The following is a 27,111-nucleotide window of genomic DNA, read 5'->3' on the forward strand; positions in this document are numbered from 1 at the left end:
CAGTGACCACATCGGACCAGCCCCATCCGACAGAGGCACACGGAGGACATGCCACAGGAGACAAGGCCCAAAGCTGCATCCCAGGGGAACCTGCCCAAGAAGGGGGAGCACAGAGGCCAAGGCCGGCACACACCCAGGCTGGCCCGGCAGGAATGAGTGGACACCAAGCTCAGGCCCCACCGTGAGGGAGAACACCTGTGCCTCCCCAGGAAGCACCAAGGTGGTGGTCACGCCCACAGCTGGAACTGTGACAGCCTGGGCCTGGGTGTGCCCATCTGCAGCCTCGTGGCTACACAGCAGTGTTCCCGGAGGAGGACGGGGACCGAGGAAGAGCACCCAGACCTCTCTTGGTGGCCTGACAAGTTCTCCCTGGTGGTGCCAAGGGCCCCAGCACCTGCTGCCCGGAGCTCTCAGCCCGATGGGAACAGACGCCCTGCCCTATACCCCTAAGGGAGGGGCAGCTCTGGCAGGGACGGGGCCCATGGGACAGCACCCCCTCTAAAAGCAGAGAAGGCAGATGCTGAAGAGAAACCCACAGGCCCAGGAACGGGTCAGAGGCTCACCAGCTCCCTCTGCTAACGCAGACCACCAGCAGCTACGAGCCCAGGAGAAGGGCCATCTGCCGGGTCTCCACCAAGCAAGCCCAGCACCATGCCGTCCAAGTCACCGAATCAGCCCAACAACCCAGAGACAGCTGAGCCCTGAGCCCCCAGTGGCTGTCTGAGCGGCGACTGCTGAGTCCTCCCCGGCTCTCTGCAGCCCCCGGCATCCCTGCCCCGGGGTCAGGGGCCTCCTCTAGCTTCTCCCCCCCAGAGGCCAGTGCTTCCTGCTCGGCTGAGGGCAGGTGCTCTGCAAAGGGCTTCCTAGCAAACAGGCCATCCCCCGGGGACCGCTGGACAAGAACAGGGCCACGATGACGCACACGTGACACACAGGTACTCACACGCAAGCGGACACGGGCCCTCGCGCACACCGGCACACCCGCTCTCCCCGCACACTCGTCCACCTGCCGGCACACACGCTCAGCAGCCCGGACGCGTGTGCACTGCAGCTGTTCCTGGGGGCAGGGAGAGGGAGAGGCCCGCTGCGTCGGAAATTGGAGGTCTGTGTGGGTGGGCCGTGGCACCGAGGACACGTGCCCAGCTCCGAGTGCACTCAGCCTGGAGAGCGAGCTCCCCGCGAGCAGGGCTCCTTCCTCTGTGCTCTCTCATGGCCCCCTGATACTAGCCCAGACGTCCTCCCTCAGTCCCAGTCCTCCCTGCCCACCCCGGGGGACCTCCCCCACCACACAGCAGCCTTTGGCCCTGGGTTGGGCCCTCTGTCCCAGCTCTGAGGGCCCAGTACTTCCCACTGTGGTTTGCAATGTGCCTGGAGGCTCAGGGGAACCTCAGGGTGACCAGTCTCCCCGGGGAAGCCTTGGCCCTGCCTTCACCTTTTGTCATCCTCGAGGCTTCTCTTGGCCTCTGTCCCCATACTGAGTCCTTGGAGATGTTTTGGGGAAGTGCAATAAGTCTCTTGGGCTGCTGACGTGCGGCGCAAATCGTCTGGCTCAAAAACACATCCCTAAACAGTGGAGTCCGGACAGACACACTGACCTGACCCCCGACTCACACCCCGTGTCCAGCCAGAGGCCTGGAGCCACCCAAGCCCGCTGAGGACCAAGTCAGAGCCAGTCCGACCCCCGGAGGGAGGGCCACGTGCCGTCACGCCTCGCTCCGCCTGCAACGGGGAGAAGCCACAGAGCTCTTCCCGGCGAACGCTGCTCGCGGGCTGCTGCAGGAGGGGAGCCAGGAGGGGAGCCATTCCCTTGCATCACGGCTCCTGGGGGCTGCGTCCCAAGAAGCTCCAGCCAGTATAAGGGATTCTGAGGAAGCCCCAGGAGGAGCGTCCTGCAGAGGCTCAGCCCAAGGCTGCAGCGACCCCCGCCACCTGCCCCCCCCACCAAGAGCCTTACGCGGCGGCAATGGAGATATTGGCAGCAGACATGGGACTGACTTCGGCCACGTCTTTGGCCTTTTGGAGAGCAAGCTTCTGGTTGGCTGCTTCTTCCATCTCCTCTTCGTCCTGTTTGAACAGACCGAAGTGTGATGCGTCTACTCTCACCACGTCAGCTCTCCGCTGCCCCCCCACCGCGTGGCCTCTAAGTCCTTCCTGCCCTCGCACCTGGGGGCTGGCAGCGGCTCCCGCCCTGAGCACCAGTTCCACACAGGCTCTCTGGCAGCCGGCAGGGACCACCTTCCATGCCTGCTACTCCAGGCAACCGTCCCCAAGAGTCTCGCCTCAAGCCCTCCTGCTGTGGGCCATCTGCCAGGGTGTCACAGCTGGTAACGTCCACCCCACTCGTGAGCTCCAGCCACCGGGACCCGGCTGCTGCCTGCGTGTCTGTCCCACAGCGTCCCCACTCGGCTCCATCAGAATGCACATCCTCCTTCGCCTGAGGGGAACCCGTCCTACCCGAACAAAGCCTCTGCCCCGAAGCTGTGAGCAAAGGCAAGAGGCAGAGCTGTGGCCCTGAGCCTGGATCCCGGCCCCACGCGCTCACAGGAATCAGCAGCAGCGGTGGGTCTCACCGGACCACCTCCCGGCCTTTGCGCCCCTCCTCCTGGGACCCATCAAGCCACATGTGTCTACCCGTCTCCAGCTGTGGCTGTGGCAAGTCCCTCCCTGGGTCTGCCTGGACAGCCACCCCAGTGCCTGCGTTCCCTCCCCCACCAAGCTCCTGGGGAAGACCCGCGACTCTCCAGCACACTGGCAAATACCTTGCCTCTGCCTCCCATGAGAAGGGCAGTGGGCGTCTGGGCAGACCCTCTGGTCTGACCCCAGGTCTCCAGGAAGAACCAACTGCTCTGCTCCTGGGACCTGGATGCAAGCTCGGGGCTGTGCCCGTGGGCCCACGGAGGGAAACTAAGGCCCCCATGTAACTCAGCTAGACTGCAGAGACCACCCGTATTTCCCCAGATACCCCAATCCCGAGCCCACCTGGCTTCCATGGACAGTGACATTCCCACTGTGGCCCAAAATGCCCATGAATTTTCTCCTAGAGGCCCCCAAATGGCCAGAACTAAGACCGCTAGCTGCCTGCAGACTTCCCAGCAAGACGTCCTCAAGCTTCAGCTCCACGGAGCAGGCGAACTCTATCCACCACGGAACCCTGTCAAGGCCCTTCTTCAAGCTGGAGGCGCCGTCCCGGTCCCAGCCCTCCAGGCCAAAGGGCGAGCTTCTAGACTGCGCACAGTTGATTCCCACTTAGAAAGGAATGTGATGCTGTAACACACTGTGGGAACTACAGGAAGGACCCGGAAACCCTCCAGGCAGACACAGCGGGGTCTCTGCCTGCCCCAGCTGCCAAGTTAGGGGAATTCCTGAATTGGGGCAGGTGGCCTCCAGGGGCCATCGCACGGGCTGTCTGTGCATGGAGACAGGGCCCCAAGGACATGGCTTCCTGGTGTGTCCTCACTGCTGCACAGCTGGTAAAGACCGTGAGAACTTCAGACGCAGGCTCACCCCTGCCCCAAGACAGCCAGTGCTCAGACCACCAGGGCTCCTGGGCACCACCAGTTCTTGGGGACCCGGAAATCCGGACCCCAAGATGTGCCCTGTGGATGCAGGCCCCCTGGCCCCGCCCCAGCAGCCCAGCCAGGAGTCTCAGACTGTCACTCTCAAGCAACTTCTGGATGGCCGAGCCCCTCTCTCTCGCCCAGGCTGACATGGAAATGAGCAGGCGGGCGGGACTTCCGCGTCCACGGAGGGCTGCAGCCAGAGCAAGGGAGGCATCTCTACCCACAGGCCCCAGCACAGCCTCAGCCTGGGCTGGGAGAAGAGGCAGTCTGAGCAGAAGCAAAGGAAGACACGGGACTAGGCCTGCCCCCAGCAGGAGCCCATCTTCCAGAGAGCAGGGAGGGGCGGCGGGGGCCCTGCGGGCCTGTACGGTCGGGAGCCCCTCTGCGGACAGCAGACTCGTCCCGCACCCGCCCTCCACGCGGAAGGCCTGCGTCTGGCTGGGCCCCAGGACAGCAATGGTGTTGCCAGCTGTGTGGACGGCAGCAGACACACGCAGGGCTGTGCACGCGGTGAGCTCCAGCACACGGGCACGCGCCCAGAAAGGGGCACACACCGGGCACGCACTCTGCCGAGAAAGCTGGCACGTGGGGCCTCTGCCGCAGGGGGCCTGAAGGCGGCCGGACCCTCCGCACCAGGAGCTGGGGCTCGTTCAAAGCACAGGCCTGAGGCCGGACCGCGGGAGAGCAGGCCGCCCCCTCCACGGCTGTGTCCTCGGGAAGGAAACCACAGGGGAGGACATGTACAATCACGCCACCCGCCAGGCTCCAGGACGAGAGATGAGTTCAGAGGCCGCCCGCTGGGACGAGAGGCCGTCCTGCCGAGTCCCAGCCCCGCCGACAAGGACGCGGCAGAGATCCTGCCGGCGCCAGCCAGGCCCGGCCTCGCAGGACAGCACCGCCGGCGACCACCCCGGCTCACCCGGCACACTCAGCACTGACCACCGGGGCCCCTCACCGCCCAGGGACGAGCACAGGGACCCCACGCCTCCCTTCAGGGTCTCCATCGCACGCGTGCCTCTGGCTGAGGGGACACCTGCCACTGCATTCAGCCACGTCTCCTGCCACACGTCAGGGTGCTTCCCCCCAGGCCAGGAGTCTGCCCCCCACTCCTCAAGGCTCTCTCTGGGCGGCACCTCTTGTTCCGGCCACTCTCTCCAGGCCGTGGCTTCTCCACGAGCTGCCCCTCCTGCCCCGGCGTCTCTCGCGCCCCCTCCACACCGTCACCACACCCCAGCGGCAGCCTAACTCCCACCTGCCTGCGACCTTGAGGAGACGCTCCAGACAGCGGTCACCTGAGCCCTTAACCCTGAACTGGCCCTCCGCGGGGCCCTCTGGGTCCACGCAGTGGGACATGGGTGGCTGCCCCACCCCCTGCCCCTCCTGGGCTGTGGGCCGTGTCCCTGCACACGTACCTTGGTCAGTTCCTGAGCGTTGGCGAGGTTGTCCACGGCAATAGCCAGGAAGACATTCAGCAGAGTGTCTGGTTGGCTCCAGCTAAGGAAGGGAACCTTCTGCCCCAGCCCGAGCCTCCCACAGCCACAGCCCAGCTTCCCCCGGGCAGAACTGGGCCCCCCTCCCCTGACGAGACCTCAGCCTCCTTCCCTTAGGGGCCACATGCCCTCCGGGGGCCCTCGCTCTGCCGGCCCGTCACCCAGACACACAGCCAAGCGAGCGGACCGGGCTGCCGCCTCTTCCCACAAGCTCCTGTCCTGTGCGCCCCGGGGCAGCATGTCCCCAGGACCAGCCCGCCCCTGCACTCTGTTCCAGCAGACCCAGGCATTCCCCTGTCACCTCGTCCCTCAGCACTGCCGACGTTTGGAGCGGGGCGACCCTTTGCGTGGGACGTTGGGCACCCTCTGTGACGCCCTGCCCAGCACCAGGGTGCAGCAGCCCCTCCCCAGGGCAACCACGCCATCTCAGACCCGGCCGGTGTCCTCTGGGGAAATGGTCACCCCAGTCAGAGCCCCGGCACAGAGCTCTTTCCCCACAGGCCTGGGGACGCACCACCCCCAACCCAACCCAAGGGCAGCTCTTTCTGCCAGGGCCAGCCTTGAGGAGCAGCCGGTTTGTGGAAGGCCAGCAGCGGTGACTGGCTGCTCAGGACCCAGTCTGGCAGGGAGATGCCCCGACACTCAAGGGGGCCCATGTACCCAGTACCACCTCATAGGCAAGGCTGCTCAGGGCTCCAGCAGATCAGAGGAGGACGGGACACGAGGCTGGGGTCCACTTCCCCACACTAACCCAGCGACGAGCACCTCAGAGGCCTTCCCACACCTGGAGAGCGGGTCTAAGGCCAGGACCCAGAGCTCAGGGCCCAGCCGGAGAGATGCACAGAGGCAGAGGGAATGACGCCCGTTGGCCAGCACGAGGCCTGACCACAGGCACCCCCAGCGTGACTGTGCAGGGTCAGGATGAGCTCCAGGCCACAGCTCGGTCCCGGGGGTGGGGGGCGGCACCTCCTTCCGACAGCACTCATTCCCCACCCCACCCCCACCATCTGAGTCAACACTGCAGGCCCTGCCCTCTCCAACAACCCTGTCAGCCACCCCCAGGTCCCACCCGCCTGCTAAACAGTGAAACAAACACTCCCCCCCAGTCCCCCGACTTCTCCTTGCTGGGTTTCCTGCCCCCACGAAGGCAGGGCTCCCTGCCGTGGGGTCCGGAGGTGACGGATGGTGTGAATGGAGGCCTGCAGGGTCACGGGTCCCAGGCCAGCGGAGAGCCAGCCAGGCAGGGGCAAGGAGAGACAAACAGGGTCAAGTGTCCAGGAGTGCTGTGGGGAAACAGGGCAGAGCCGTAGGGCTGTAGGGCAGTCTGGAAGAAGATGAGTCACACCTGTGGGCCAGCCCCAACCTTACTCCAGCCCCATGGGGTATTAGGGCAGGTCGGCCTCGGCACCAGCGCTCTCCTGGGAGCCCGAGGCATCGTCCTTGTGGGCTGGAAACTGCACGTCAACCACTCTGTCCCAGACCCTGAACTAATCCTAACCCTATTCCTCTAGCCTTAACCCTTACCTTCTAAACCTAAACCTAACCCTCACCCTAACCCTCTAACCCTCACCCTAATCCTCTAAACCTAACCCTAACCCTAACCCTAACTCTAACTGTGACCCTCACCCTAACCCAAACCCCTAACCCAAACCCTAACCTTCCCTGTCCTCCTTCCACCCACTGACTCAAGCCAGGGCTAAATCCAAGGACAGGCTGGACCTCTGTCCCCGGGTACAACCAGGAACACTAAGCAGAGGGAGAGAGGAGAAGTGGAAGGGGCCCACTGACCTCCCTGCCACCGATGTCTCCAAGGCCTCTGGCTCAACCCCGCATTTCGCGGGACCCTGGGAGGGATTCTGAATTCCAGGCCAGCTGGGTGGGGAGTACTCGGTGACCTTTGCATCCCCACATGTCCAACCCTCCTGGCCTTGCATCCTGAGCCTTGCTCCCCAGGACTTCGGGGACACAGAGCACGTGGCAGAGGTGAGGGAACAGGGGGGACCAGACAGGGACTGCGCCATGGGTCGCGTACACATCCACCGCAAGGCTGGGTCACGGTCCAGGTGCTGCGTGCAGGTCTCCTGGGCACACCTGGCCGTCTCGGAATGGAGGTCTGTGTGCCTGGGGCACCTTTCCCCCACCTCCACCTCCCCCTGGAGGAACGGCCAGATTCAAGCATTTCCATGTCCAAGCCTCAGGGACAGTTGGGAACCTGGGGTCAAGAGGGGCAGGGACTGGGAGGAGTCAAGATGGCAGAGAAGTAGCAGCCTGAGACTACATCAGGTAGCAGGAGATCAGCTCGATAGCTTATCTAAACATTGCAAACACCTACAAATCCAACGGGAGAGCGAAGAGAAGAAGAACAGCAACTCTAGAAACAGAAAATCAACCACTTTCTGAAAGGTAGGACTGGCGGAGAAGTGAATCTAAAACGACGGGAAGATAGACCGCTGGGGAGGGGCCGGCTCCCGGCAAGCGGCGGAGGAACGGAGCACAAAATCAGGACTTTTAAAAGTCTGTTCCACTGAGGGACATTGCTCCAGGGGCTAAACCGGGGTGAAGCCCACGCGGGGCCAGCGTGGCCCCAGGCCCCGCAGGGGCACAGAAGGATCGGGGGTGTTGGAGTGTCGGAGAGCTCGCAGCTATTAGAACGGAGAAACCGGCTGCAAAGACAGAGCCGAGGACTGAACTCTCAGCTCGGGGTTACCTTGAACTGGTCGCGGGCTGGGTGAGCTCAGAGCGCGGCTAGAGGCTGGGGATACGGGAGTGATTGGGTGCTGTCCTCTGGGGGCGCACTGAGGAGTGGGGCCCCAGGCTCTCGGCTCCTCGGGGCCGGAGACTGGGAGGCTGCCATTTTCATTCCCGTCCTCCGGAACTCTACGGAAAGCGTTCAGGGAACAGAAGCTCCCAAAAGCGAACGCGAGCCGATTACTTAGTCCGGCCACCGGTAAGGGCGGTGCAATCCCGCCTCGGGCAAAGACACTTGAGAGTCACTACAACAGGCCCCTCCCCCAGAAGATCAACAAAATATCCAGCCAGGACGAAGTTCATCTATCAAGGAGAAAGCAGATTCAATTCCTAAGACAGCAGAGGAATTCCAGAGGAGGAGAAAGCAAAGCACGGAACTCATGGCTTTCTCCCCATGATTCTTTAGTCTTGCGGCTACTTCAATTTTTTTTTTTTCTTTTTTCAATTTTTTTTTCTTTTTTCAATTTTTTTTCTTTTTTCTTTTTTCTTCTTCTGCTAAATTTTTTAAAACTTTTACCCTTTTTTTAACGTTTTTTGACTAGTACATCTAAATATATATATATTTTTTCTTTTTTATATTTTTTTATTTGTTTTATTTTTAAAATTTTTTTTCTTTTTTTTTCAGAACCTGTTTTTATCCCCTTTCTCCCCCCCACAATTTGGGGTCTCTTCTCATTTGGTTACAGCGCATTTTTCCGGGGTCTTTGCCACCCTTTGAGTAGTTTATTTGCTCCTTCATATCCTCTTATCTGGACAAAATGACAAGGCGGAAAAAATCACCACAAACAAAAGAACAAGAGACAGTACCGAAGGCTAGGGACCTAATCAACACAGACATGGGTAATATTTCAGATCAAGAGTTCAGAATGACGATTCTGAACATTCTAGCCGGGCTTGAAAAAGGCATGGAAGATATTAGAGAAACCCTCTATGGAGATATTAAAGCCCTTTCTGGAGAAATTAAAGAACTAAAATCTAACCAAGTTGAAATCAAAAAAGCTATTAATGAGGTGCAATAAAAAATGGAGGCTCTCACTGCTAGGATAAATGAGGCAGAAGAAAGAATTAGTGATATAGAAGACCAAATGACAGAGAATAAGGACGCCGAGCAAAAGAGGGACAAACAGCTACTGGACCATGAGGGGAGAATTCGAGAGATAAGTGACACCATAAGACGAAACAACATTAGAATAATTGGGATTCCAGAAGAAGAAGAAACAGAGAGGGGAGCAGAAGGTCTATTGGAGAGAATCATTGGAGAGAATTTCCCTAATATGGCAAAGGGAACAAGCATTAAAATCCAGGAGATGCAGAGAACCCCCCTCAAAGTCAACAAGAATAGCTCCACACCCCGTCACCTAATAGTAAAATTTACAAGTCTTAGTGACAAAGAGAAAATCCTGAAAGCAGCCCGAGAAAAGAAGTCTGTAACATACAATGGTAAAAATATTAGATTGGCAGCAGACTTATCCACAGAGACCTGGCAGGCCAGAAAGAGCTGGCATGATATATTCAGAGCACTCAACGAGAAAAACATGCAGCCAAGAATACTCTATCCAGCTAGGCTATCATTGAAAATAGAAGGAGAGATCAAAAGCTTCCAGGACAAACAAAAACTGAAAGAATTTACAAACACCAAACCAGCTATACAGGAAATATTGAAAGGGGTCCTCTAAGCAAAGAGAGAGCCTAAAAGTAGTAGATCAGAAAGGTACAGAGACAATATACAGTAACAGTCACTTTACAGGCTAATAATGGCACTAAATTCATATCTCTCAATAGTTACCCTGAATGTTAATGGGCTAAATGCCCCAATCAAAAGACACAGGGTATCAGAATGGATAAAAAAACAAAACCCATCAGTATGTTGCCTACAAGAAACTCATTTTAGACGCGAAGACACCTCCAGATTTAAAGTGAGGGGGTGGAAAACAATTTACCATGCTAATGGGCATCAGAAGAAAGCTGGGGTGGCAATCCTGATATCAGATCAATTAGATTTCAAGCCAAAGACTATAATAAGAGATGAGGAAGGACACTATATCCTACTCAAAGGGGCTGTCCAGCAAGAAGATCTAACAATTTTAAATATCTATGCCCCTAACGTGGGAGCAGCCAACTATATCAACCAATTATTAACAAAATTAAAGAAACACATCAATAATAATACAATAATAGTAGGGGACTTGAACACTCCCCTCACTGAAATGGACAGACCATCCAAGCAAAAGATCAACAAGGAAATAAAGGCCTTAAATGACACACTGGACCAGATGGACATCACAGATATATTCAGAACATTTCATCCCAAAGCAACAGAATACACATTCTTCTCTAGTGCACATGGAACCTTCTCCAGAATAGATCACATCCTGGGTCACAAATCAGGTCTCAACCGGTATCAAAAGATTAGGATTATTCCCTGCATATTTTCAGACCACAATGCTCTGAAGCTAGAACTCAATCACAAGAGGAAAGCTGGAAAGAACCCAAATACGTGGAGACTAAACAGCATCCTTCTAAAGAATGAATGGGTTAACCAGGAAATTAAAGAAGAATTGAAAAAATTCATGGAAACAAATGATAATGAAAACACAACAGTTCAAAATCTGTGGGACACAGCAAAGGCAGTCCTGAGAGGAAAATATATAGCGGTACAAGCCTTTCTCAAGAAACAAGAAAGGTCTCAAGTACACAACCTAACCCTACGCGTAAAGGAGCTGGAGAAAGAACAAGAAAGAAACCCTAAACCCAGCAGGAGAAGAGAAATCATAAAGATCAGAGCAGAAATCAACGAAATAGAAACAAAAAAAACAATAGAAAAAATCAATGAAACTAGGAGCTGGTTCCTTGAAAGAATCAATAAGATTGATAAACCCCTGGCCAGACTCATCAAAAAGAAAAGAGAAAGGACCCAAATCAATAAAATCATGAATGAAAGAGGAGAGATCACAACTAACACCAAAGAAATACAGACAATTATAAGAACATACTATGAGCAACTCTACGCCAACAAATTGGACAATCTGGAAGAAATGGATGCATTCCTAGAGACATATAAACTACCACAACTGAACCAGGAAGAAATAGAAAACCTGAACAGGCCCATAACCAGTAAGGAGATTGAAACAGTCATCAAAAATCTCCAAACAAACAAAAGCCCAGGGCCAGACGGCTTCCCAGGGGAATTCTACCAAACATTTAAAGAAGAACTCATTCCTATTCTCCTGAAACTGTTCCAAAAAATAGAAATGGAAGGAAAACTTCCAAACTCATTTTATGAGACCAGCATCACCTTGATCCCAAAACCAGACAAGGATCCCACCAAAAAAGAGAACTACAGACCAATATCCTTGATGAACACAGACGCAACAATTCTCGCCAAAATACTAGCCAATAGGATTCAACAGTACATTAAAAGGATTATTCACCACGATCAAGTGGGATTTATTCCAGGGCTGCAGGGTTGGTTCAACATCCGCAAATCAATCAATGTGAGAGAACACATTAATAAAAGAAAGAACAAGAACCATATGATACTCTCAATAGATGCTGAAAAAGCATTTGACAAAGTACAGCATCCCTTCCTGATCGAAACTCTTCAAAGTGTAGGGATAGAGGGCACATACCTCAATATTATCAAAGCCGTCTATGAAAAACCCACCGCAAATATCATTCTCAATGGAGAAAAACTGAAAGCTTTTCCGTTAAGGTCAGGAACACGACAGGGATGTCCATTATCACCACTGCTATTCAACATAGTACTAGAAGTCCTAGCCTCAGCAATCAGACAACAAAAGGAAATTAAAGGCATCCAAATTGGTAAAGAAGAAGTCAAACTATCACTCTTTGCAGATGATATGATACTATATGTGGAAAACCCAAAAGACTCCACTCCAAAACTGCTAGAACTTGTACAGGAATTCAGTAAAGTGTCAGGATATAAAATCAATGCACAGAAATCAGTTGCATTTCTGTACACCAACAACAAGACTGAAGAAAGAGAAATTAAGGAGTCAATCCCATTTACAATTGTACCCAAAACTATAAGATACCTAGGAATAAACCTAACCAAAGAGACTAAGAATCTATACACAGAAAATTATAAAGTACTCATGAAAGAAATTGAGGAAGACACAAAGAAATGGAAAAATGTTCCATGCTCCTGGATTGGAAGAATAAATATTGTGAAAATGTCCATGCTACCTAAAGCAATCTACACATTTAATGCAATCCCTATCAAAATACCATCCATTTTTTTCAAAGAAATGGAACAAATAATCCTAAAATTTATATGGAACCAGAAAAGACCTCGAATAGCCAAAGGAATATTGAAGAACAAAGCCAAAGTTGGTGGCATCACAATTCCGGACTTCAAGCTCTATTACAAAGCTGTCATCATCAAGACAGCATGGTACTGGCACAAAAACAGACACATATATCAGTGGAACAGAATAGAGAGCCCAGAAATCGACCCTCAACTCTATGGTCAACTCATCTTCGACAAAGCAGGAAAGAATGTCCAATGGAAAAAAGACAGCCTCTTCAATAAATGGTGCTGGGAAAATTGGACAGTCACATGCAGAAAAATGAAATTGGACCACTTCCTTACACCACACACGAAAATAGACTCCAAATGGATAAAGGACCTCAATGTGAGAAAGGAATCCATCAAAATCCTTGAGGAGAATGCAGGCAGCAACCTCTTCGACCTCAGCCGTAGCAACATCTTCCTAGGAACATCGCCAAAGGCAAGGGAAGCAAGGGCAAAAATGAACTATTGGGATTTCATCAAGATCAAAAGCTTTTGCACAGCAAAGGAAACAGTTAACAAAACCAAAAGACAACTGACAGAATGGGAGAAGATATTTGCAAATGACATATCAGATAAAGGGCTAGTATCCAAAATCTATAAGGAACTTAGCAAACTCAACACCCAAAGAACAAACAATCCAATCAAGAAATGGGCAGAGGACATGAACAGACATTTCTGCAAAGAAGACATCCAGATGGCCAACAGACACATGAAAAAGTGCTCCACGTCACTCGGCATCAGGGAAATACAAATCAAAACCACAATGAGATATCACCTCACACCAGTCAGAATGGCTAAAATTAACAAGTCAGGAAATGACAGATGCTAGAGAGGATGTGGAGAAAGGGGAACCCTCCTCCACTGTTGGTGGGAATGCAAGCTGGTGCAACCACTCTGGAAAACAGCATGGAGGTTCCTCAAAATGTTGAAAATAGAACTACCCTATGACCCAGCAATTGCACTACTGGGTATTTACCCTAAAGATACAAACATAGTGATCCGAAGGGGCACGTGTACCCGAATGTTTATAGCAGCAATGTCTACAATAGCCAGACTATGGAAAGAACCTAGATGTCCATCAACAGATGAACGGTTAAAGAAGAGGTGGTATATATACACAATGGAATACTATGCAGCCATCAAAAGAAATGAAATCTTGCGATTTGCGACGACGTGGATGGAACTAGAGCGTATCATGCTTAGTGAAATAAGTCAATCGGAGAAAGACAACTATCATATGATCCCCCTGATATGAGGACATGGAGAAGCAACATGGGGGGGTAGGGGGATAGGAGAAGAATAAATGAAACAAGATGGGATTGGGAGGGAGACAAACCATAAATGACTCTTAATCTCACAAAACAAACTGGGGGTTGCTGGGGGGAGGTGGGATTGGGAGAGGGGGAGCGGGCTATGGACATTGGGGAGGGGAGGCGAGCCATAAGAGACTATGGACTCTGAAAAACAAACTGAGGGTTTTGAAGGGTCAGGGGTGGGAGGTTGGGGCATCCTGAGGGTTTTGAAGGGTCAGGGGTGGGAGGTTGGGGGAACAGGTGGTGGGTAATGGGGAGGGCACGTTTTGCATGGAGCACTGGGTGTTGTGCAAAAACAATGAATACTGTTACGCTGAAAAAATAAATAAAATGGGGGAAAAAAAGAAAAAAAAAGAAAAAAAAAAAAAAAGAGAGGCAGGGACTGGCCCAGGACAAAAGACGGGTACAGAGTCCAAGGAGCAGAGCTTCCCTCCAGTCCTAGGCAAGCCCCGACCCTCCCATGAGGTCTGCTTTGAGGGTGAGAGCCTCTCAGATCCTTGGGGAGAGCTACCCACCCCGTCCTATGTGGGGACGTGACCTCGGGCCTCCCCAGACAGGGAGAGGCGTATGCTTGAGCGTGCGCACATACACACACACACGCACACACACACAGACACACACGCACACACACACAGACACACACACACACACACACACACACACACCACTCTGCCCAGCTAGGGCTCAGAGGGGGAGACAACCTGGGAAAATGGTGGGTAACAAGGCAGATAAGAAGAAAGAGGTTGTAGACAGCTGGGCCATGGCGTCAGGGGCGTCAGGTCTCCTGGCAAGGACCGAGATCCTTAGCATGGGGAGAGCAGACAGGAAGGGCTGATGGTCAAGGGGTCCCCAAGGGGCCCAGGGGCTTTGCCAGGGCACTGGGTGAGGACAGGGTCTGGGGCCTGGTGTCCGTCACCACCCCGGACACCTCCCCTGGAAGTAGGAAGAGGTAAACCCCCCCTCCCCAGTGTGGACAGGGCTACACCGCCAAAGGCCTCCCCTTACTCTTCTACCAATGGGGCCATAGAGACGGGCTGTCCCTAGGCTCCCACAGGCTTGCCGAAGAGCCGGTGGGCCTTGAATCTCTCTCCCTGACCCACTGTGCTCCCAGTCTTGGGAACAGGATTTGGACACCCTCGAGGTCCTTCTGAGCAGAGGACAGCCTGCAGGCTTGGGGGGCTGATCGTGGGCTTGCAGAATGTGGCAGAGCCCTAGAGCCCTGGTCTAGGGACCAAGGTCGGGACCCTCCTTGTTGCAGCCTCAGGGGCCCCATGTGCAAGAGGTTCCAGAGTCAGTGCTCTGCTCAGGGGGACAGGCCTTAGCAAGGAACCAAGCACCAGCCCAGGGAAGGGAAACAGGGACAAGGGAGACTTCTGAGGTTTCTCCCATCACCCCTGGAGCCCACAGATCCTGCTCCTGTGAGACACACAAAACCAGAGACAGAGACAGACCCGGAGACAAAATCAAAGACAGAGACAGACACCGAACACAGGAGAGAGGGAACCAGGAGAAGTCACAGACTTTCCTCCATCGGCTGGGAAATCACCGCCAAACACTTTGTCCCCTTCTCAGGCCCACAGGCCATCCACCCTGGCAGGACAGATTCGGGAATGCCCAGGAACCACGGTGGGGGCTGTCCGGCACATGGGCGCAGACGAGGCCCTTGGACCTCAACCTAATGGGAGCCCCTGGAGGTCTGTGTCACCACGGTCAGACTCCATGAACTGCCACCTTGCCATGGCTGATGGGACCCAGGCAGGAGGAGGGTGGCTTTGCCTGGATGCCAGAGCAGATACAGGCCACTCTGGGCTGTGCTCCATGCCCCCGCCCAGCCCCTGGCTCGCCCGTGCATCGCCAAGTGTGTGCACCAGCCTCCCGGGAGAGCGGGTATGGAACGTATGGAGAGGTCCCACCCCTGATGGCATCCCCAGAAGTGGAAGCCAGAACACCCCCAGTGTGCACACAGGGAGACTGGGGAGGCCCTGGGAGCCACAGGGTGCGTCCGCGGTCCCAGTACTGGGCAGGAGCAGGAGCAGAAGCCCAGTCTGAACCCAGCTCTGGGTGCTCACAGCGGGGACCACAGCTGCACCCAGGCCTCCCAGGGGCTGTGGGTAGGCTGTGTGGGGGTCACTGTAGAGACAGGGTATGGGGTGGGGGGTGAGCCTGGAGCAGCTGGGGGAGGGGCGCCCTCAGGGATCTCCGGGGTGAGGAGGAAGTCCCATAAGGAGCCCCCAGGCAGCGGTGACCTCACTTCCCTGACGACACAGCCCAACGGAATTGGAACCCACGTATCCAGGCACCCACGTTCCGGAGACAACCCCCTGCCCAGCTCATTTCTGCGGAGATCCCGACAGAAGCGACATGTTCCTCTGTTGCATACCCAAGTCCAGAGGAGGCGAGCAGACGAGAGCTCGCCCGCCAAGCACATCCCCTCACTGCGGAGGGCCTGGCAGGGCTCCCCGACGCCTCTGGCCCTTTGGCAAGAAGAATCGAAAGGTGACCCCGGGAAGCTCCGAGTCAGACAGCCCCACACCTTCCGATCGACCCGTGTCGCCCCAGGCCTCCTCCCCGTGTGTGTGTGTGTGTGTGTGTGTGTGTGTGTGTGTGTGTGCGTGTGTGCGCGCGTGTGTGTGTGAAGAGAGCTCATCGGGGGTGGACACGCCCCGAGCAGGAGCAGGCTGATGAGGGGTCAGATGCCTGGTGGGCAGCTCATGTTAACACCCCAGGTTCAGGCTGGCTACGTGGGATGGGGTGTGGGGGCTGCGCCCTTCTGCCCGGGGTTTATCCTGAGACCCTGCAGGGACGGGTCCCTGACCCAGGTGCGGGGCTGTGCACGTGCAGGTCTGCGTGTGATCCGGGAGAAGCCGGGGGACTGGGCAGGAGGATGGTGGGTATGGCCGGGCAGGGCTCTGAGGCCTCTTGCACGCTCCCCGTCTCTGCCTTGGCAGGCAAGGGATGAAATAGGAAGGAGGCGGGAAGACACGCACTCCTCCCTGACCCTGGAGTCCCCGGTCCTGGGAAGGCCTCCGGTCCCTCCCAGACCACGGTCCCCGCTACTCCATTGGACTGCGGTCCTGGACACGGAGCCCACGGAGGCCAAGGCCGAGGGTGAGAAGGCTGGGATGGGGTGCCTGTGGCTGTGTGGGGAGGGGTCGGTGATGGGCCCCACAGGGAGAAGCCCCCACAGGCTGGCGTGGGGCCGGGAGCCACGACCTGGCTCAGAGCACCCAGGGGGCGGCCTGCCATCGGGGAGACGTCCCGGGGAGGGTTCCTTCGTGGCTGCGGCTTCTCCGGGAGACCCTGGGCTGCGCTCGGTCTCTGCCAAGCCCCAGGGAGAGGCAGGCCCGCGGGTGACCTTCTCTCCTCTCACAGCTACTCAGGCGGAGAAGCTAGACCCACTCCCAACCTCAGCAGCTCCGGAGGGGGACATGGTGATGAGAGAGACTTCGGCGGGAGACCGGGAGCCGACAGGGCACCGGCCGCCTGCCCACGGAGGTGCTGATGCTGTGCAGGGAGGGCCGGCTCCTGCGCCTGCCCCCAGCCCTGCTCCTGCCGCTCCCCCTGCCCCTGCCCCTACCAGAGCTACCCCCACGTCCCCTGCCCCTGCCTGTGCTCCTGTTCTCGCCCCTGACCCAGATCCTCCCTTAGTCCCACCGCTTCCCCGGGCCTTCACAGGGCCCCTGTTCCTGCCCCAGACCCAGCTCCTGCCCTTGACCCTGCACAGGCCATCGCCCGTGCACTTGCCCCAGTTCCTCTTCCTGCTCCTGTCCCTTCCCCTGCCCCTGCCCCTGTCCCTTCTCCTTTCCCTGCCAGGGCCACTGCCCCTGCTCCTGCCCAAGACCCAGGTCCTACCCCTGTTCTTGCCCCTGCCTCTGACCCTGCCAGGACAGCCTTCCCTTCCCCTGCCTGTGCCCCTGTTCCCACCCCAGACCCAGAAACTGACCCTGCTTCTTCCCATTCAACTGCCCCCTTCCTGTCCCCTGGCCCTGCCAGAACTACTGCCCCTTCCCCTTCCCCTACCTATGCCCCTGTTCCCGCCCCAGACCCAGCCCCTAGCCCTTGCTCCTACTCCTTTCCCTGCCCTTGCCTGTGCTCCTGTTCTTGCCCCTAACCCAGCTCCTCCCTCGGTCCCACCGCTTCCCCGGGCCCTCATGGGGCCCCTGTTCCTGCCCCAGACCCAGCTCCTGCCCTTGCCCCTGTCCCTTCTCCTTTCCCTGCCAGGGCCACTGCCCCTGCCCCTGCCCCAGACCCAGGTCCTCCATCTGTTCTGGCCTCTGCCCCTTCCCCGGCTCCTGCCAGGATGGCCTCCCCTTCGCCTGCCTGCGCCTCTGTTCCCACCCCATACCCAGACCCTGCCCCTGCTTCTTCCCCTTCAACTGCCCCCGGCCCTTCCCCTGGCCCTGCCAGGACCACTGCGCCTTCCCCTGCCCCTACCTATGCCCCTGATCCCGCCCCAGCCCCTGCCCCTAGCCCTTGCTCCTGCTCCTTTCCCTGCCCTTGCCTGGGCTCCTGTTCTTGCCTCGGACCCAGCCCCTGCTCTGGATCCTGCGCTGGCCACGACCGCTGACCCTGCCCCCGCCCCGGTCCCAACGCCTGCCCTGGCACCTGCTCCTGCGGGGCTCCCAGACCCGCATCCAGAGCCCACAACTCTGCGGGGAGATCTCCCCGTAAAATTACCCTCCGTTCCGTCCCCTGACCCCGACATCCCCGCAGAATGTTTCCTCCCCTCCCCCTGTGTTCTTCCTCTCCTCTATGGAGTCACCGCCCTAGTCGCCTTCCATCTCCTCTATGCTCTGTATTATTTATTTTAAATAAAAGTTCTTGTTTTCCCTTGAACACGTCATGAGCATGAAGGACATTCCCAACGCTGCGCCACCACACCCCAGAACGTCGCTGCAGGATAGCTCCTTCCCCAAAGGAGACCCTGAGCCCAAGCCCTCCCTGCCCATGGCTCCCCCAGCCTGGCCCTCGCAGCCCCTGAGTTGCTTTCTCTTTCTGTTCCTGCACGTGTTCTGGAGGTTTCTGGAAGTGGAATCCCTCAACGGGTGCCTTTCAAAGGGCATTCGTTTGGTTTTGTTCCCTGTTGGACATAGAATTGCCCTTATTTGATGTTGAAGCGCAGAATGGATTACAGAGGCGATGTCATGCTAGGCACCCCTTCAGGAATTCTGGGCACAATCTTGGGGCCAAGGACCCTGTTCCTGCTGGGACACCCCAGTCGGTCCCCAGACAGGACACGGCTGTTCCCTCCCGTGGCCCACACAGAAACCAGGGAAATGCAGAAAGCCGGAAGGCACACCGCAGAGGGCAGACGCATTGCTCCCCACCCTAGGCCAGAGAAAGGTTTCCCATGGGTCTGCTCCAGTCCATGCTCCAAGTCACTGGGTCCCACAGGGACAGAGACAGGGACAGAGACCAAACACGTGCAAGTTTGAGGGGGAGGCTGGGCACACGGGGAGTATGTGTCAGGAGATGCAGGAGCTCCTGAGCAAGGACTCGGGCAAAGGAAACCCTGGGGAGCCAGCGCTGGTCACCCTCACACCGGCAGGGGTCCGGTCTGGGGACCAGCAGCCCTGGGGAGAACGTGAGGAAGCAGAGGTCCAAGGCAGGTCCCCTGGAGAGAAGGGGGACAGGCACCCCTGTCTGGGACCACCGTGAGCCGCACCCGTCCCAGGCCACAGGTGCACCGTTCACCTAGCAGGGCTCAGCCCGGACTCACCCCCAGAAACTCTGGCTCGGTCGTTCACAGACATGTTTTCAGGAGCAGCTGGCACAGCGGTGGTGGAAAGAGCAGGGACTGGAACCGTGTTCATGCCCAAGGAGATGGATGGAATCCTCCTCCCAGTCCTCATGACAGAATGTCCCGTGGCTACTTTCTCAGTGTCGTCTGGGGCGCAGGATCGTGGCAGCCCCTCCTGAGACCCCACGCCTGCCACGCTGCTCCTGGAGACATTCAGAATTGTTTAAGGAGGAGGTGGAGAGGATCCGGGATGACAGAGGGCCGAGGAGAAGGAAGGTCAGCACTGGGCGGACAGATGGACCAGCCCCGAGCCATGATCCAGGGCCTGGGTTGTGATTTCCTCGGACTTCACCCAAAATAATGGCCCCTGATGTGTGGACTGGCTTCTGCAGTTTCACTCCTTCCCTCCCTCCCTCATTTATTCACTCCATCACTCATTCCCCCCTCTCCTTCCCCTCCACCCCTCCCTTCCATCCCGGACTCCATTCTCCTTCCTCCCTGCCTCCCTCTCTGCCTCTCTCCCTCCCCACTCATCCTCCTCCTTCCCTCTCTCTCATACTCCCCCCTCCCTGCAATCCTCCCTCCCTCTCTTTCCCTCATTGTCATCCTCTCTCATGCCCTCCCTCATTCAGCAGAGAATCTGGGGTCCCTGCTCTGTACTGAGCACTGGGGCTTCATCATTGAGCTCCCCTCAACCCATGTGGTCACATCCACTGTGGGAGGTGACAGGGGGTAGTCCTCAGGGCTCGTAGTGGTGATGAGCACCAGGAATCTGCTCCTGAAAACAGAGGCCCATTTCACAAAGAAAAGAAAGGAAACACACATGCTTAGCATTTCCTCAAGAAAAATCTTGTCCTGAAAAATGATGAAAAGTAAATATATCCTAGACTTCATGCAATGTGACTTCTAATGGCCCATACACACTGATTCCTAGAAGCAACAAACAGTAAATCATTCAATTTTGACTGAGGGTTTGTGACACAACTTTTCTGACCAAATGAGAGCATTTCAGCCAACATCTCCAGGGCCTCTGAGGTTACCCAAAGGTCTCTGTGATCCTCTGACTCTTCCATCAACCTCCTGGGGAAGCTCAGCCATGTTGCCTTCCTTGTGTCCTGCCTGTTCTGGGACACTTCTATGGACCCCCACCCCCTGCCAGGGCCTCCCCCACCAGGGCTTCCCATGTCCTGTGGACTGGTGTCCAGATCCTGTGCTGAGCACTTGAGCCCGGTGCTTTGCACAAGGCCTATATGCTCCCTCTGGGGTCACTTGGCATCTCCCATGTAGTGGCCTACATCTTCCTGCACTGGGTCTCCTCTGACGAGTCTGTGAGGCCAGCCTGTGCCCATGGGCATGGAAGCATGAGTCCAGAAGGTCCAGATGATCTGCTCCCAATCCCAGCCTGTGGAGCCTGGGTCAAGAGTGGTCCCCAAGCAGAATGCAAGCTGGTGTAGCCACTTTGGAGAACAGTGTGGAGATTCCTCAAGAAATTAAAAATAGAGCTTCCCTATGATCCTGCAATTGCACTGCTGGGTATTTACCCCAAAGATACAGATGTAGTGAAAAGAAGGGCCATCTATACCCCAATGTTTATAGCAGCAATGGCCGCAGTCGCCAAACTGTGGAAAGAACCAAGATGCCCTTCAATGGACGAATGGATAAGGAAGATGTGGTCCATATACACAATGGAGTATTATGCCTCCATCAGAAAGAATGAATACCCGACTTTTTAGCAACATGGACGGGATTGGAAGAGATTATGCTGAGCGAAATAAGTCAAGCAGAGAGAATCAAGTATCATATGGTTGCACTTATTTGTGGAGCATAACAAATAACATGGAGGACATGGGGAGATGGAGAGGTGAGGCAGTTGAGGGAAACTGGAAGGGGAGATGAACCATGAGAGACTATGGACTCTGAAAAACAACCTGAAGGTTTTGGAGGGCCGGGGGGTGGGAGGTTGGGGAACCAGGTGGTGGATAATAGGGAGGGCACGTATTGCATGGAGCACTGGGTGTGGTACAAAAACAATGAATACTGTTACGCTGAAAAGAAAGAAAGAAAGGTCCCCAAGCAGAGGACGACTTGGGTCTAAGGAGCCTGAGGGAGGACGTAGCACAGTGAGCCCACAGGAGAGTGAGCACGGTGGGGGCCTGGCGCTCAAGCCAGCTGGAAGACCACACCCCACTCACACTGGCTCTGCCCCCAGGGCTGGAGGTCATCTGGTATCTGCCCTCCAAGGCTGCAGGCCGGCAGTGACTGGCCAGGGAGGAGGCACCGCTGGTACAGGAAAGAGCCCTCTGCAGAGAGGAGGGGCAGGGGCTCGCCCAGAAGCAGGTGCACTGGGGTGGGCTGAGGGGGCATCAGGAGACAGCAGTGTCTGCAGCTGGGGTCTCCACACAGACCCCCTCCTCAGGCTCGGCACAAGCTTCTCTGGACGGCCTTTGTCCCCCAAACACAAAGGCTGACTCGGGCCCTGCCCTCAAGCTCCCACTCCCAAGCCTTTGCATTCAGCTCAAGTGACAAGAAAGGGCCAATTGTTCAGGTGGTGTTGGGTGCACCGAGACGTGTGATTTTCTGGCCCACACTAACACTGCTGGCATTTTAGAGATCTCAGGGCTTTGATTCAAGAACTGAAAACGGAAAGCTTTCTGAAACGTGCCCTCAGCGGTACCCTCACTTTCTGAGCTCTTCAAAGCTGCAGATTGGTTGGGATCATCTTCAGGCTGAGAAGGAAGATGAGGGGCAGAGGGGACTGAGGAGGCTCGGCGTAGACAGGAAAGGTCTGAACCACTCCTTTTGGGGGGAAGTGGTTCAGCTCCAGGCTCATGGGGACAGACCTTGAGGCCATTATGCTACATGAAATAAGCCTGTCCCCCAAAGACTGATACTGAAGGACCCCACTTGTGAGGGACGGAGAACTGAGTCATAGAGGTGGAAGGAGCTAGTGGGTGCCAGGGCTGGGCAGGGGAAGTGGAGGGTTAGGGTTAGGGTGAGCAGTGTTCAGTTTGCGGTGAGGACAGAGTTGTGGCAGTGGATGGAGGTGGCAGGTCCAGAAGAGCAAATGTACTCATTCCCACCGAACTGACCCTGAAACGTGCTTCACGGTGTCAGTTACGTGTCTGTTACACCACACTAGGAAAGAAGTGAGGCAGGAGGTCAGGGCCATCGTGAGTCCCAGGAGGGCCCTGGAGCGGGGATCCTGTATCTTAGTTCTCACTCTCACGCTCTGCCCCTTGTTGGTGACAGCTCACAGCAGGCACTCAGTGAATGCTTGCTAAGACACAGTGCAGGCAGATGAGGGCACAAGGGCAAAACCACCGGTGGGCACGGAGGAATTCCAACAGGACCTGCATCCAGACGGAGCCGGTGCCCCCATTTTACAAACACCAGCACAGAAATAGCCATTTAAAACCAAGGCAGGAACCACATATAGCCCAGAGGGTTCCATTCTCCTGGAGGCTGAGCTATCGGCCACAGCCAAGTCCTCTGGCAGTCAGGGGACTGGGGGTCTGACAGGTGGCTTGACACACGCTTGACCCTGAAGCCCCATGGGACTGGGAGGGAAGACCCAGCCAGGGCCATTCTGGCTCCACAGCAGCTGCAGGGCCACTCCCAGCCCCACCAAGGTGTGTCTGTTCAGAACCAGGGAGGAAACCTTTTCTCTCGACTGTTCTTTTTAAAGATGATGCTCAGATTGACACAGAAAAACATGTGACATAAAACTGGAGCCATTCACAGGGCCAATGACCCAGAAGTTATCATAATGTAGTGACCACAAAGAGAGGAACTTGTGTCCCCGGGCAGGCCTCCCGTATGCAGGTGTGGCTGGGGCCCTGGACATCTGGGCCTCACAGTCTCCCTCAAGGGGACCGAAGAAGGAACCTGCTCTGACGGCTCCACTGGCCTCATCCCCTGATGGACATGGGGGCAGCCCCTCGTGTGTTCCTGGTGTCCTGGTGATTCTTGGGCACAGCCATGTATCTCAGCTTCTCCATGATGGGGGAAGGGGTGGTGGGTAGCCCAGCATGTGCGGATCCCACAGATCCTCCAGCATCCACATGTCCCCCGGGTCCTCCAGGATAGCCCAGCAGCCGCGGGTACCACAGGTTCTCCAGGGGACAGTGTAGCAGCCACGGGTCCCACAGGTCTTCCAAGGGACAGCCCAGCAGTTGTGGGTACCACAGGTTCTCCAGGGGACAGTCCAGCCACTGCAGGTCCCACAGGTCTTCTGGGGATAACATTTTGGTGAGCTTATGGTTGAGCAGATACCTGCTCAGTTGGCTCTTGTCATGCCACATGGCCTCCATCCCATTGGCCAGGTCGCCCCCCATCACATGGTGACAGGCCAAGGTCAGTCAGTGAACCTCCACCACCCATACCCCAAAAAAGCCCCCATGTAGTAAATGTTGCCCTGATCCCTGGGGATGTGGGCCTGGGACTACGGCTGGCACTCGTAGCTGAAGTCCTTGCAGGCTACCCAGTAAACTGGGGTACAAGGTGCCAAAGAGGGGGGGCAGGAGGTCCACACCCATGTTGTCGCAGACCTTCAGGTCTACACCTACACACCGAGTCGTCCACCTTGCGGAGGAAGTGCTGCTCGCAGAAGCAGCCGAGCATCACCATGTGCTGCACGGACACAACCTGCCAGTGCAGAGAACCACAGACCTCGAAGACCACCACCCTCCGGCCCTGCTGGGGTGGGGGGCGGGGAGCACAGGTCCTGGCAGCCAGCTGGTCAGTGAAGATGTAGCAGGTGACCCTGTGTCTCACCATGAGGACCACTATGTTTCAGCCCTCCTAGAGGGGCACATGGGCCTGGCAGCCGGCTGGTCCGTGCAGACATAGTAGATGACCCTGTGGCCACCATGATGGGCTTCTCCGCTGTCTGCAAGAACAGGTCCAGGAAGCCCATGTAGCTATAGGGACAGGGGACAGGGTGTGAGGAGGCTCACTGCCAGAGCTGGCAGCAGGACCCCAGAGCTGGGGGCGGTGAACATGTGCACCTTCTTGAAGGGGGCAGGCTCTGGGCTGTTTTAAGCAACAGCCACTCTCCCAGGCCTCCCTACCTCCTGCTCCCAGAGGCCTGAGGCACCTGTGGGAAACCACACTCCTGGGTGCCCACAGAACAGAGGGTCCCCATGGGAGAGGTGAGGCTGGAGAGGGGAGGCAGGAGGGGAGAAGACCACAGATAGACCCAAAGGTTATGTTCCAAAAAGATCACTCTGGCTCCTGGAGAATGGGCTCTGTGCCGGCGAGGACAGGGAGACCCTAAGCCTAAGGCAACCCTAACCCTAACCCTAATGCCCATCCTAATCACTAATATCAACCCCAATGAAATCATCACAAAATCAGCAAAATACATTCCTCTACCTTTCTTTAAATAAACGTGAGGAGCCTGATAGGAAAATTGCAAAACCAAGAGCTCACGGATACACTGTGCGCCATAAGCAAGTGTCTCTTCACAAACATCTCAAGGGTTGTTCGATAGAGTGAAACAATGTTGCCCACAATGAATGTTTAAGTAAAACCGTGGTCGTATTAAGTGCTGCAGAAAATGTTAACCAAAATCCATGTCTGTTGCGGATACAAACACTCACGAAAGCAGGAATGGGGGCAATTTTTCCGTAAATCTACGGCAAACACCACGTGCGCGTCTGAAGGCTGCCGGCTCCACTCTGCACTCCGGACCGAGGACCGGACGCCGGTGCTCAGGGAGGGACGGACACCGGGACCCCCTCGGAGGAGGCGTCTGGAGGGACGGACACCGGGACCCCCTCGGAGGAGGCGTCTGCAGGGACGGACACGGGGACCCCCTCGGAGGAGGCGTCTGCAGGGACGGACACGGGACCCCCTCGGAGGAGGCGTCTGCAGGGACGGACACGGGGACCCCCTCGGAGGAGGCGTCTGGAGGGACGGACACGGGGACCCCTCGGAGGAGGCGTCTGGAGGGACGGACACGGGGACCCCTCGGAGGAGGCGTCTGGAGGGACGGACACGGGGACCCCTCGGAGGAGGCGTCTGGAGGGACGGACACCGGGACCCCTCGGAGGAGGCGTCTGGAGCGACGGACACCGGGAACCCCTCGGAAGAGGCGTCTGCAGGGACGGACACGGGTACCCCTCGGAGGAGGCGTCTGGAGCGACGGACACGGGACCCCCTCGGAGGAGGCGTCTGGAGGGACGGACACGGGTACCCCCTCGGAGGAGGCGTCTGGAGGGACGGACACGGGGACCCCTCGGAGGAGGCGTCTGGAGGGACGGACACGGGGACCCCTCGGAGGAGGCGTCTGGAGGGACGGACACCGGGACCCCCTCGGAGGAGGCGTCTGCAGGGACGGACACGGGACCCCCTCGGAGGAGGCGTCTGGAGGGACAGACACGGGACCCCTCGGAGGAGGCGTCTGGAGGGACAGACACGGGACCCCTCGGAGGAGGCGTCTGGAGGGACGGACACGGGGACCCCTCGGAGGAGGCGTCTGGAGCGACGGACACGGGGACCCCCTCGGAGGAGGCGTCTGCAGGGACGGACATGGGACCCCCTCGGAGGAGGCGTCTGGAGGGACAGACACGGGACCCCTCGGAGGAGGCGTCTGGAGGGACGGACACGGGGACCCTTCGGAGGAGGCGTCTGGAGGGACGGACACGGGGACCCCTCGGAGGAGGCGTCTGGAGGGACGGACACGGGGACCCCTCGGAGGAGGCGTCTGCAGGGACGGACACGGGGACCCCTCGGAGGAGGCGTCTGGAGGGACGGACACGGGGACCCCTCGGAGGAGGCGTCTGGAGGGACGGACACGGGGACCCCTCGGAGGAGGCGTCTGGAGCGACGGACACGGGACCCCTTCGGAGGAGGCGTCTGGAGGGACGGACACGGGGACCCCTCGGAGGAGGCGTCTGGAGGGACGGACACGGGGACCCCTCGGAGGAGGCGTCTGGAGGGACGGACACGGGGACCCCTCGGAGGAGGCGTCTGCAGGGACGGACACGGGACCCCCTCGGAGGAGGCGTCTGGAGGGACGGACACGGGGACCCCCTCGGAGGAGGCGTCTGGAGGGACGGACACGGGGACCCCTCGGAGGAGGCGTCTGGAGGGACGGACACGGGGACCCTTCGGAGGAGGCGTCTGGAGGGACGGACACGGGGACCCCTCGGAGGAGGCGTCTGGAGCGACGGACACGGGGACCCCCTCGGAGGAGGCGTCTGGAGGGACGGACACGGGGACCCCTCGGAGGAGGCGTCTGGAGGGACGGACACGGGGACCCCTCGGAGGAGGCGTCTGGAGGGACGGACACGGGGACCCCTCGGAGGAGGCGTCTGCAGGGACGGACACGGGACCCCCTCGGAGGAGGCGTCTGCAGGGACGGACACGGGGACCCCTCGGAGGAGGCGTCTGGAGGGACGGACACGGGGACCCCCTCGGAGGAGGCGTCTGGAGGGACGGACACGGGGACCCCCTCGGAGGAGGCGTCTGGAGGGACGGACACGGGGACCCCTCGGAGGAGGCGTCTGCAGGGACGGACACGGGGACCCCTCGGAGGAGGCGTCTGGAGGGACGGACACGGGGACCCCTCGGAGGAGGCGTCTGCAGGGACGGACACGGGACCCCCTCGGAGGAGGCGTCTGGGACACAAAGTCGGATGCGGCTGCGGCCGAGGGAGGGGACAGGGAGTCGGTGTCTCGTGCACACGGTCCCCTCGGGCAGGAGGAGAACGTTCTGGACAATGACGTGCGGCGCGTGACCTCGGCGGAGGCTGCGGACCTGCCACCTGCCCTGTCCGAAGCGGTCCGTGTGGTCACGTTTGGTCGCCGTGAAAACGCGACGGAGGACGCATGTCGCCCCGCGCACGGACCGAAACGGCCCCAGGGACGTGACCCTGCGGTCAGACCGGAGCCCGCTGCGCCCTCAAACCCGTCGGGTCGGGCGCACAGGGGAGTCCGGCCGC

General features: G+C 57.5%; 1 protein-coding gene across 1 annotated transcript in view; it reads right to left on the bottom strand.

Moving 5' to 3' along the window:
* Positions 1–23,500, bottom strand: part of LOC123936556 (voltage-dependent N-type calcium channel subunit alpha-1B-like) — a 125,676-nt gene extending 102,176 nt beyond the window's left edge. The window contains 3 exon segments of the mRNA XM_045997011.1: positions 1,955–2,064; positions 4,973–5,071; positions 23,210–23,500. Coding sequence (XP_045852967.1) covers positions 1,955–2,064; positions 4,973–5,071; positions 23,210–23,500 — 500 coding nt within the window.
* Positions 23,501–27,111: the final 3,611 nt, after the last annotated feature.

The sequence above is a fragment of the Meles meles genome, unplaced genomic scaffold, assembly GCF_922984935.1.
Source record: "Meles meles unplaced genomic scaffold, mMelMel3.1 paternal haplotype, whole genome shotgun sequence".
Classification (NCBI taxonomy): domain Eukaryota; kingdom Metazoa; phylum Chordata; class Mammalia; order Carnivora; family Mustelidae; genus Meles; species Meles meles.